The 13,383-nt window shown below is 42.5% G+C and overlaps 1 protein-coding gene across 2 annotated transcripts in view; it reads right to left on the reverse strand.

The window, feature by feature from the left end:
• Positions 1–13,383, reverse strand: part of SMAP1 (small ArfGAP 1) — a 453,919-nt gene that overhangs the window by 252,575 nt on the left and 187,961 nt on the right. Inside the window, exons 5-6 of one of the 2 annotated variants that reach the window (XM_077487401.1) lie at positions 9,022–9,099; positions 2,897–2,977 (exon numbers count right to left, since the gene is read on the reverse strand). In XM_077487401.1, coding sequence (XP_077343527.1) covers positions 2,897–2,977; positions 9,022–9,099 — 159 coding nt within the window. The remainder of the gene's footprint in view (positions 1–2,896; positions 2,978–9,021; positions 9,100–13,383) is intronic. The other variant, XM_077487402.1, reaches the window with a different exon arrangement.

A 13,383-nucleotide genomic window follows, 5' to 3' on the forward strand; every position in this document is an offset into this window, starting at 1 on the left:
CCACTGCTGACACTGAAGCCCTGGATAACAGAGGGATGGTATCCAGGGCTGCGTCACAAATGTACTTCAGGCCTTGCACTAGTTGGTCTGCTAGTTCCAGGTAGACAGGAGAAGCCTGTTGTCCCAATTCGCAGTGCAACAGTTTTGCCCACTCAGTGTCTGCGACACAAGTACTGGTCGCATGGTTGACCCCACAAAAGTAAATGAGGAACGAGCCACTGCCTCGGCCTTCATGTCCATGGGATCCTTAAATGCAGGAGTCCACTCTACCAGGATCGTGGTTACTCTGTTTAACCTGGATACTGGGGGGTCCACGAACGGAGGAGCCGACCACTTCTTGAGATGGCTCTCAAAGGGGTAACGCACCGCCATGTATTTGGGAACCGAAAAGGTCAGTTACAGTCGACCCCATTCCTTATAAGTGAACTTGTCAAAATAAGTCAGATACGGGAACACCTTAGGTGAAAGGGCTGGCTTACGGGAGCCAAAAGGTACCGCTACATCAGCAGAGGGATCTGCTGGCTCCTGGATCTTCAGGGTATCACGCACAGCTGTGATAAGTGCTCCAACAAGCGCTTTATCATGCACAGACCTGGACGGGGACTCATCCTCACTGTCCGTATGGTCCTGGTCAGCTTCATCTGAAACGACAGAACAGGGGTCACTAGCCTCAGCAGGGCCCGAGTCTGCATCAGGAGGTCTCCCCAGAGGAGGGGGGGGGGGCAGGGGCTGATTTATAGCACCTTTCTTCCCACGCACCACCTCCATCTTGGCAACGAACAAATTGAGTACTGCCGACAGTGTCCAGGGGCACTGCGCATTCCGCAGGCGAACCAGTTGCAATTGCCTGGATTTCGGGGGAAGAAACACAAGTTTCCGAAGCCATGCCCTACCCTGTCTGCCACCTGAAGGGGACTTAGGACAGTGCTGGTCGCTTCCTCCTAACTGCTGCTGGCCGAGGGGCTCTTTCCCGCAGGACTCACCACCCTGACTGGTTCTGCGCTGTCCAGCAAGTAGTGCCTGTGTTCTCTGTCAGCTCCCAGGTGCAGAGGAATTGCCACTGTCATCCAAAGCTGCTGCTTATGGCATTGAAACTGATCAGCAATGTGCCCGGGCTCAAAGAAAATGGCCATCAATCGTCCAGCATAAGGACATAAAGTGCTGGGAAAATGGTTGTCGGACTACAGGAAAAAATGCCGCTCCTGGAGTATGATGAAAAACGTGCTCAGGCTTCAAGAAAGTGGCCACCGCCATCCAGTATAAAGGACAAAATCACAGGGAAAATGCCTGCCAGATACAGAGAGCATGCTGTTCCTTGCCCTCACCTAAGTTGGCCGCTGAACACCGATACCATGAGGGACAGTGACAGAAAATGTCGGTGATCAGCGCTGCAGGGATTACAGACAGCCTCAACAGACACCCCCAGGGAGAGAAAAAAAACACTGCAGGGCACAGCCAGCCAGCGCAGCCCCCCCTTCCAGGTGAGAGCCTTCCCCCCGGAGAACCCCTGTACATGACACACACCGCACAGCAGCGTCATGCAGCATCCCCCACAGGAAGGGGGGAGGGAAGATGGGGACAGGGAGAGAAGAGAGGGAGGTGAGGGACACCCGAATCGACCTCACAGGGAATGCCCAGCTGCTCAGCCCCACCAAGGCAGGGAGAGCTGTACTTACCAGTCCTGAAGAGCTGGCAGACATTCCATCAGACCCACACTCTGATCAGTACAGGGTGGCTGCTGGCCTCGGCACACTGACACAGAAATCAGTAGCTCGGTCATATGTGTGCCCAGGAGTACAAAAGCTCACCAACCACCTCTGGAGCTGAGGTATGTCGTAGCCGGCCTAGCGCGTCGCTCGGACCTGCAAACGCTCACTGGCCAGGGTGAGGAGACTATAAGGATAAGGGTATCCAGCCTGTCACCCAGCCGGCTGTTGATAGAAGATCACAGGATCTTTCATCTTGTGCAAAAAGCCAAGCTTCCGCAGAAAAAACACGGACCGATGGGCCCATCAGGGTTCCTAGGTCCTTGTGAAACTCAAATGCTTAACAAGGCTAAATCAAAAGTGTAGAAACCAAAGAGTAACCTATCTGAAATCATCCTTCCGCCATCTGACTTTAGTGTTTGACTTCATAATTGGTATGGCTTAGTGTACTCTACAATTCAGACTCTCCTCTTGTATTACCTTTCAAATAAGCTGCACAAATCTCAAAAGCTGACTGATATACTGTATAAAAACAATAGGTTCAACGTACTAAAGGCAAATAGACTGTGCACTTTGCAAGTGCGCTCATTTTCCCTGCGCTGTGGCCAAAATGCAGCGCACCAGTGTGCTTATACCTTAAGTGTATGACCTGCTGGCTCCATGCAGTAAATATGAAAATTCATATGCAATATTACATATTTTGTGGCTAAAAAGAAAAACATTTATTTTTAGCCCTGAGCAAAGTAAAATATATACACTACAATCCATCTCCTGGAAAGCATGCAAGCCAGAAGCAGCAAATCATTTATCTTAGAAAACCCCTTTAACAGCTGAAATTTCTTTGAAGGAATTGACAGTTCAAATATTGTGGAATTCTAAAGGGATTTTTTTATTTTTGTTTTTATTTTTTTTTGAAGAATAGAGTTTTTATGAACACACAACACTGTGTGCGACAGGAATGACTAGTGAACAAGAACATAGTTCTTTCTCTGCTATTATTTCTATAAATAGTGTAAACAAATGAGTGGCTAACATACTGAGAATCTTCAGAGCCTGAGCATTTAATCTTTCCCTTTTTCTGTAGCTGAGAATTCAGCACAGCATGGACCCAACAGCCTTCTGTACAGAGAACAAGAATGCCACCAGGCTGCAGAAACTAGGACTCCTCCAATAAAACGCTTCATTCTTACCTTCTCTACCCCAGCCGATTTCACTGGTCTTTCAGGCTCCCTTTCCTTTTTCTTTTCTTCCCTTTTCTTCTCCTTTTCTTTCTAATAACCAATTGAAGAAGATAAAGTCATAAGTCATAAGGAATAAAAATATATATATATATACTATTAGCACTTGAACAAAAAGGTTCTACTGGAAAAAAAAAAACAGTAAAAACAACAAATGTAATATTTTTTTAGCCAAGTTAAATGCATTTAAAAAATAAAAAAAGTTTGAGCAATGACCTCTAAGTATAATGGACTTAGATAAACCCAAAATACAAAAAAAAAATCATGTTTCATCTCATCAGTTAAGGTGGTCGTAAAAGGTTATTTAAAAATAAAAAGCTATACTTACTTGTTCTATGCAATGGTATTCCACAAAGCGGTCATTTACCTCCTCTTCTGGAGTCCCTGCTGGTGCTATCTGCACCTCCTTCAAGCCATGTGCTGAGGAGGCATCCATGTAGACATGCTCCTGAACCAGGGTTGTGTACATCCATAGACACACACATGCCCCTCGCTCTCCTCAAAGGATTTGACTGACAGCAGTCAACTAGCTTTTATTTGTTCAGGCATGGTGCAGTAGGCAATGGTGAGAAGGGGGTTATATGCTGGCTTCAGAGTGCTCCTAGGTTTTAACACTAACATTTTTACGTGTATCCAAGAGTGCTTTCACACTGAGGCGTTGGGGTTGTCGGTGGTAATGCTCCGCTATTTTTAGCGGCATTATTTGCCCGCTAGTGGGGCGCCTTTAACCCCCGCTAGCAGCTGAAAAAGGGTCAACACCGCTCGCAAAGTTCTGCTGCAGTGGCACTTTTCCGGCAGTTCTGCGGCTCTGTCCATTGGTTTCAATAGGCAGGGGCGCTTTGGGAGCTACTACAGTGCTGCAAAGATGCTGCTTGCAGGGCTATTTTTTACTTTCCTGCAGGCGCGCCACTCTAGTGTGAAAGCACTCGGGCTTTCACACTGGCCTGAGAGGAGAGGCTCTTTACAGGCACTATTTTTAGCGATATAGTGCCTGTAAAGCGCCTCAGTGTGAAAGCAGCCTAAGGCATCTAATTAATAAAAAATAAACCCACTGTTCAAAGGCCTCAAGTCATTACATGCCCATGAGGAATAATCGTCAGAGGGTGTAATATGCTTATCTCCAATGATCGTCAGCTCCCTCTTGTGGCCATGATGCAGTATTGCTCTGATTGCGGTATTTCTGTCAAGAGTAGCCACACACGGATCAAAATTCAGCCAATCCCTGCTAAATGGATTGCTTTTCAATCCATCTATGGCCAGTTTAACAGCAATTTCCTTAGAGAACAACTGTTTTCATGACCAAACATCCTAGAGTAACAATGTAGAATTATATAAAGCATGTAAAGAAGTATGTATACTTAAAGTGGTTGTAAACTTCAGATATGAAAAGTGAACAAAGCCCTCTATAGTGTGTACTAGCCTGAGTTGGATTCTTCTCTGATCCCTCTATCTGCATGAGTCACTGATAGAATGGTTAGGCTCTTTTCAAACGGGCGGATAGAATTCAGCTTTTAGTTACGGATAGATCAAGTTATCTACTGCAGCTAAACTCACACAATGCTTTCCTATGGAGCCATTCACACACTGCATTTAACAACGGTTTTGTTACATTAGGTTTGGTGCGGTTAGAAAAAATTTATTTGACTGAGTTCAAGAATGTTCCAATGCAGCTAATAGACATGTACAATTAGAAGTGAACACTGTGCCAGGATTCTCTGAATTTCAAAACAAAATATGCTTTTAACAGCAGCAGAACAGCAGCCTGTGTGAAAGGGGCCTTAGTCAACACCTCAGCCTCCAGGGAGATGGCTGGCCCCCTCCAGCACACAGCAGGCGACTCCTTATCAGATCTGTGTTTTTCTCTATGAGCCTGTTCTAGGGGGGCATGTTCCTCGTCAGATCCCCACCCCGTTTTGTGCTGCTGTGATATCCTATGTAAAATGTGTGTTTTGGAAGACTGTAGAGCAGGGATCTCCAAACCACGACACTCCAGCTGTTGCTACAACTACACGCCCCATAAGGCACTGCAAAACTGACATTCACAGACATGACTAGGCATGATGGTAATTATTGTTTCTGAACTGGAGGTCCATAGTTTGGAGATCCCTGCTATAGAGGATAGATTGCTGCAGATAAACAGGTACAACTTATGTAAGAGTATTTGATTCATCTCTGTATCAGCCAAGTCTATTCATTTCACTGGGGATATGTAAGGATTTGCAACCACTTTAAAAACAAACATTTTGCAAAGGTAACCAGCAACAGTATTTACAAAAACAGGATTTACTGTCATTATATCTGAATATCTACCAAACTGAGTGTAAAACAAAGAAAATGATTGATTTTCATTTTGTCTGTTAAAAATGATGATTGTCAAAATACATTTCAATACACACAGGCTCCCCTTGAGCAATAAGTTCTTTACCTTTCTCAAAGCCCTTAAAGGCTACTCAATTAGGGCAAAGGAACAGTGTTTGTGTAAATTCCCTGTGACCCCCTTGCCCAATTACCCCTTAAATGATGTGACAGTGGTTTGGTTTGGATCGGAGTTCTCCTAAAGTCTGTCAGATGCTGTATTGCAAACTGACTAATTCAAACACTGCACACATAAAAGAAACGTATAGTATGTGAGCTCAGGTGGATGACAGTCAGGAACTACCAGACTATATGTGACCTCGGATCCTCTGGTTGTCTGAACAAAGCATTCCCTATACTTGTATCCTGTCCAGTCTCAAATTATATTCTATACAAAGCACTTTAATTTAATTTTTCTCCAGAAAAAAAGAGAGGGATACACTCAAACTCAGGCCAATTGCCAATATTGGGCTGATGTATGAAAGTGTGCCAATAGTAAAATGTACTAATGCTCATAGCATCCAGAATCTTTGTCTTATTTCACACCTGGACTGTAGAAATGATAGTTGGAGGCCAATTAGTTTCCATAGGCAAAAGAATAGACAAATAACAAAATAAAATAAACACACCTTCTTTGTTTTGATGTTTAAAGTTTTAAAAAAGCGATGTTAAAAAAAAAAAAAAAAAAAAAAAAAAAAACATGTTATACTTACCTGATCTGTTTAGCACAGAACAGCCCAGGTCCTCCTCTTCTCTAGTCCCTCTTTGCTGATCCTGGCCTCTCCCTCCCCCACAGCAAGCAGCTTGCTATGGGAGCTGTGACAGGAGTCACTTTGGGTGGGGGTTTGTGCAACTCCCCTTATCTTGGAGAGCTCTGGAAACTCCTTGACCAGCTTCCCCAGACCCACTTATGTGTAAACCACCCTGTGTCCATTAGGGGCACAGGGTGCCTGAAAATCTCACTATGATCTGTGCTAGTCAGACTCAATGTTGTATATAGTGTGTGTTGTCTCATGCTGTTGTGGACTCTTTGCTGTGATTATTTGGGGTGAAGTTTTACTCCACTGTTTGTGTTTGTCTGCCTATGAAGAAACGTACACATTGTGGGATGGATGTGTGTGCGTGTGCGATTCCTCCAACAGCTCCCTCCGTTGATTAAAAAAAAGTCTATTGAGGAGAAGTTTGAACACACCTGACCTGTCGTGGTCACCTATTGCGATTGGACAGTTTACCCTATCCTGGGGGGGGCGGGCGGGGAGTGTCTCGGAGTTGGTTATCTGTGGTAACATGCGCTGGAATAAATCAGTTTGATGTTGTTGTTCACCCTACACTGTGTTATGGCTGGTGACTGGGTGAGCTAAGGGGTCTTGGATAGCGCTGGTTCTGGACAGAGGAAGCATTTACGGCAGACATAGACCTGTTGAGGACAGGGGTTCGTCACAGGGGCACCCGAGCTGAGCTGTAGCTTCATGTGTCCATTCAAACATGGAGCTGAGGTTTGGCCCTCCCACTATCTTTCCTAATTGGCTGACTGAAGCAGGAGACAATGGCACTGCTGCTGTGTTTCAGCTAATCAGGCGGGAGAGTTTGAGGGACTCGTGGACATCGCTGGATAGAGATGGGGCTCAGGTAAGTATTAGGGAGGGTGAGGCACACAGAAGGCTTTTTATCCTAGTGCATAGAATGCATTATGATAACAAACCTACCTTTACAATCACTTTAGAAATTTTTTGAAAAAAGTAACATGATCAATTTAAATAGATCCATATACAGAATAAGATAGTACAGGCCTTCCAACATGTGAAGAAAGCCATGCAAGACATCATAATAAATAAGTTTACAGCAGCTGGAACATTGCACACACTGGTTTTGTGGAAAACAACCAAATATTACTTTCTAGATTTAAAGTCCAATATTAGCCTTTCACATAGTCACAGTTGACAATATACAGAAGCTAGTAGATATAACTACAAAAAGGGGGGGGGGGGGATGGAAGCAGATGATAGAGATAATTAGGGTACAGTGAGGGAAAGAGGAAGGGCAATATTGAGTGTACATGATTGATGTGGTACTGTGTGAAAAGGTTAGTGCATATTTAGGATTAAGCTCCAAATGTTTCAAATGGCATTAAATTAATCCAACGCATTCAGTCATCTGGCTGTAAGATGCTGCAACATTAATAAAGTACAATTTAAACAACATTTTCAGGAGCATACTTGTATTAAAAATGCAGAAACAAAGACTTAAATGTATGAACCACTATAGAAATCAATTCAGCACGTTTTTATCACTGTCAAGTCAAGCATTTGACTAGTGGCACGTCAGATTTAGCAACTTTTCACCAATGTTTATACGGCAGTTATAAATATTCTGGATTAAGTATGTGAGGCAGAAGTACAACACTTTTGTCAGATTCTGCCTACCAACATGGATGACTAGTGACAGAAGCTGCCTTTAAGCATAAACCTACTGAGTATTCTCTGTGGCAATGCTCAGGAGGAAGAAACAATATTTCAGGCACTTCAATGAAACCAAACAGAACAAAGACAGAAACATTACATATCCGGCATCCCCAGTGTCAAAAAGAACACCTTATTGGGTGATGGATCACTACATTTATAATGTATAGAAGAAATCACTGCAAATATGTTCATGCTTTAAGTGATGCCATCCCAGTTGATAAAGGTTTAAAATGTATCCAAGAACACGGTTGTTGATTTTATTGTCAATAGTTTGGAAAAAATAAAAAAAGAAGAATGATGTCTGAATATACAAGGATGTCAAATGGTTGTCTACAGACCAGTGGTCATCAATCCTGTCCTCAGGGCCCACTAACAGGCCAGGTTCTCAAGATAACTGAAATACATCACAGGTGATAGCATTTGCTGCTGCTCAGTGATTGCAGCATTCTAGTCTGCATCTCCCCAAGGTAATACTTAAAACCTGGCCTGTTAGTGGGCCCTGAGGACAGGGTTGATGACCACTGCTATAGAGGATAAGCTGATTTTTGTGCCATAGTACATTGTTTACTAATGGCACACAAACCTGGTGTTTATTATACACCAACTGGTCACATTTTTAAAGTCTATTCATCTTAGGCTGGCCATACATGGTTCAAATCTCAGCCAGCTAAAGCAGGAACCTTCCAAGATTTGAACCGTTAATTGGCAGGCTGAATGTACCAAATTGATTGATCAACTTGGGTACAACTAGCCTTTCCGAATTCTCTTACGATTATCACTAGCAGCTGCTATAGCCACTAGTGATAATCACCATCTTCTCCTGGCAGGGACAACTTTCCCTGCTGGGAGCAGACAATTACTCAGCAGGAGGGATTCCCCTATCAGCACTGTCTGTGTTGATGGTGGAATCATGCAAATTTCTTCCCTGCAACCCGTGGTTGCAGAAAAGAAATTTGCAACGTGTATGGCCGGCTTTATAGAAGTCTCTCCAACAGGAATTACAATATATCTCTTGGAGGAAAATACTGAAAGCATGACCTGTTGGAGTACATGACCATACAATATATGGTCATGGGACAACAGAAACCAGAAATGAGGATAGATGTTTCAAATGATAAATTAATGCATAAAGAAACCAAAGCTTATATTATTATATTTTTTTTAACTGTAAAACATATCCAGATTGGGAAGAAAGAAAAACACTTCTGCATATTACAACATGTTGACTGTCTGCAAATTTCACAGCAGAAAATTATATACCTCCAATTTGCTTTTATCAGCAGCAGCTTGCAGAGAAGGAGAGGATGCCGAAGGCTGAACAGCATCAGAAGAGGACGTCTGTACAAAGCAGATGAAAGGCATAAGAAGAGAAGCAAGACAGATGATCAGAATTAGTAAACGACTAGGCAGGCAAAGCAGCATATGAACTCATTTTCCCCACTTGGTAAAGAGCACCTGGAAAAAGTCACCCAGAAGAGTCCAAAGGAAGTACTCTGATTGGAGCATGCAAGAGAAGGACTTACCTGTCTACTAATATATGTGCAGCATAAAATATGAACATTTGTCCCCCCCCCCCTTTAAAAAATGAATGTGTAATAATACTGAATATTTGATACAAAAGAGATTTAACGATCCAAGATTTTAGACTACACATTTGTTCTGAAAATCATTGCATCAAGCCGGGTAAGTGCTTCAACTCCCGAACAATGGTAATATTCCAATAATGTTTGGCAAGTTACTTAGGGGTGCACTTATGAAAAAAAAAAAAATATCCTTTGATTGTCAGCTCCAGCTAGTGGCCATATTGCAGTGTTTGCCAATTCACGCCACTGAAGCATAATATGCAATTTGGAGAGAAAATCACCCAACATTTGTTTTTGCCTCCATTTGCACAGAACAAACGTACATGCAGTTTCACAAAATCAACAGCTCTGCATGTTTTTAGAATTCACCCGATTCTGTATGAAGAACAACATTTGACCCAGAAAGAAAAGGATTAGCCTAACATTTGTTTTTGCCCCACTCTCACAAAATGAATGTACATGCAATTTTACAGAACAAATAGCTCTGCATATTTTTTTTATTTTTATAAATACACCCATAAGTGATGTTCAACATTAATGTGGCTGTAAACCCTCACATATACCGAGTGAAGTGGCTGGCCTCAGATGATATAGAGAGGAAACAAATCCTCCAAAATAAGTTGCAACAATTTATCTACAGCTGCCGTTTCCCTACATCCAAAGTGCAACATTTACACAGGATCTCTCAGCTCTGAAAAACAGGGGACAGAGAGCAGGAGTTACAGCAGTAAAGAGAGTCACAAGGGGGCATTAGAGGGAAATTACACATTATTCTTCACACAGCACCCAGGAAGAGAGCTTAGGCTGTCAATCATCTGGAGATCCCTCCCATCACCATTTTTCTCTTGGCGTGAGGAAATCTCATCAGAAGTGACCCATACAGATAGCAGTGGAACAAGGCAGCAAACAGAATTGACACTTGTTCCAGTGCTCTGGAATGAGACAAGTACACACTATAGAGGGATATGCTTGGCCATATTTCATGTCTGAGGTTTGCAACCACAGCACACCAGTCATTAGGAGCCGCTCTGACATGAGGAAACAGTCTCTCTCCTTAACTGAGAAGGTCACTTCCATACAGACAGCACAGAACAAAGTATAGTAAGTCTGTAAAGTTGAAAAGACCAGCCTAAAGAGAGGACCACAGGTGATACTAGCGAGAGGCCCTCTAAAGAAGTGTGAATGGGACTTTAAAGGGTTAGTCAATCCAAACCAGACACTGCAGTTTTTGGTAGATGATGGTGCAGTAATGCATTGGATAATTACTTCCGTCTTTTGGGGACTCGCTTGGTGGGATATCCTGGGTCTGTATATATGCTGCAATTAGGAGCAGCCTTTCTCTCCATTATTAGAGTTTCATGGAACCCTAGGGTTCCTACAGAGGTGGTAAGGAGGCCGATTGCCCTATACATGTATAGTTTCAGGATCACTGCCACTTGGCAAAACCAGCAGCATGATACCAATTATATTTTCAGCTGTCTATAATAGTGAAATTCTGTCCACCACCGTAAGGGATCCATTCTTTCTACCAACCACCAATGTAAGAGGCATTTTTGCCATCAACCCCTGATGAATTTGATTTAGTAAAGGTTTTCTGAAGCCTGAAATTGATTTTATAGGTTAATCTTGGGTTGATAAATTCTGGTCTAGAGCATGCTAGAAGTGGTGCGGGGTTTATTATTTATTTGAATATCTAAGACAGAATTAGTATTAACATAGGCTTCCTAAAATGAATGTATATCCTATGCAATGACTACCCATTTTACAGCTCTGACAGTAAAAAATGTACCATAAAAAAGGTATAGTAGCAGGGATACAGATTATACTCAGTTTCACCATTCTGGGTTTTCCCTGCTCCTAGAGTAACAAATACACTAAACGACCAGAGCATTCTTCAATTCAACCTAAATATGTTTCCTTAGCAAACATTGCTAATAGGAATTTGACATTTGATTTAATTTTATCTGATACAAGGACAGAAGCACTTCTGCTGCTTCTATCCCCGTATCAACTAAAATCAAATCAAATAATTCCCATGAAAGCATATGTTACTACAGGAAACGTATTCAGGTTTACTTAAAGAAACCTCTGTAAAACATAGGAAATATGTACTATGTAGTGTACTAATGTTAGTTATTTGAAAGAAGGGGTCCCAATAGTGTGGTTACCATTTAGTAGAAAGCTACAGTATACACAGTGCAAGAAATATACTGATCATAACAGACAAAAGTTTAAGTGCTTTAAAATGATGAATCTCTGGACAAAATATTTCTTACGCTTAAAACTTACAATAAGACCTCATCTCTTACACACAAGCTTAACATGAACAGTTACTATGTGGAAGCCTTTCCCCTGCAGTATCAGAGTGCATAACCTCATTTCAAATGTTGTTCTTTCTCAATTACCCAGGAGGTATTAGGTGGAACAGTTACATAGGATGTAGAAGCCATTTACACACAAAAATTGGTTTCATCTAAAAGCATTCTCTCTCTGTGATTTCTGCATGTGTAGTTGAGCACTTTAATAGAACCATTATCCCTTCATGTTCCATTCCCTGCTAAAATGCATCAGAGAAATGTTCACAAGCAGAGCACTATATCCCCTCAGAGGTAAATCTGACATATCTAAGCTCCCCTCCAAAGTCAATACGGCACACATCAGAAACAAAAGGCATACCGTCGAGCATGTGACTTGCAATAAACTCTTGACATTTTAAATCTGGATGTTAGCAAACCAAGCCAGGTTCAAAGAAAGCCTTCTGGTTTTTATTTAGCATTTAGGAAAGATTTACATGAACAATGTTATTGTTGGCTCATTACTCAACTAAGCTTTGTTCTTTGTCATGCTTTAGTGAAATTAAGCGTTACATCATATCACAGATAAGCATAATAAAAGGGACAGAACTGCAAGCTTCCTAGGGAGACATAGGGAGCAACTGGAGGGGTTTTTAACTACATATAGATATCTCAATTTCTTGGAAAAACTCTGAGTCAGTCCCCAATTCACCACTCTCATATGAAAGCTCTCCTGAATCAGGGGACAAGGATTAAAGGACCACATTTGTGTCCCTATTGTTTTTTGCCAGTTATCTAGATGGGTCCAAGAGTTCCTTGCGGTCTACTTTGGAACGATATGTGCATGTCTGAGCAGTAATTACTTTTGTTCAGTTAAATATAAACATAAATTGATGGGAAGCCAACAGTTTATGGTTGCCACCAGCAGTTGAAAGTAAACATCCTAATCGGGACAACAGTTTTGGTGGGAACAGTCTTAGAAATTCCTCTAACAAATTTTCCTGCTCCTGTTTCATCTCCAGGTCAAATCTCCAAGCGCCAGGGGCCACAAAAGATAGATATGCTGGCTGCCATGGAGGGGGCGGGAGGAGTGCCGTGCATACAGGATACAGGAGTATTTCCTGTTTACACAGTGTCCTGTGTAAAAGGAAGTCCCGTCTCCTGCGCTGCCATTGGACAACTGTTTTGTCCATCATGGGAGGCGGGACTTTCAATTAAAGAGGCAGTCGATAAAAACAGGAGTTTCTCCTGTATGTCTGTCGGTGCTCATCCCGCTCCCATCCCTGTCTCCTCCAAGGCTGCAGAGGATATGAATCAGGCTGCACTGATGGCAATGGTGAGTCTGCATTCATGTCAGTGTGGGGGCCTACAGATGGGCACTGTTTAGGCTGCATTGATGGGTACTGACCCTTATTTTGCTTCACAGTTATTTAAAAGTTAAGATTTTTTTTCCCTTAAACTTCCTTTTTAAAGTTAAAGTGGGTGGTATAAGCCGAAATAAATACAGTATATCCAAATAACACACCCGAGCTCATCTATTCACCACACACAGCACAAAGGCAAGAGAATTCTTGTTGGGCCATGTATTAGTGCTCGGACAAACACACTTAGACCGGATTTTAATGGTTTAAAGAATGTCAGGCAAAATGGTCGGCCCTCGCGTATGTTTACTTCATCAAATCTGGCCCTCTTTGAAAAAAGTTTGGACATCCCTGGCATATGCACAGAAGTGACATCTTGACCCG

This window comes from Lithobates pipiens, unplaced genomic scaffold (genome assembly GCF_037356315.1).
Source record: "Lithobates pipiens isolate NorthernLeopardFrog02 unplaced genomic scaffold, aLitPip1_a1.2 Scaffold_18, whole genome shotgun sequence".
In the NCBI taxonomy this organism is placed as follows: domain Eukaryota; kingdom Metazoa; phylum Chordata; class Amphibia; order Anura; family Ranidae; genus Lithobates; species Lithobates pipiens.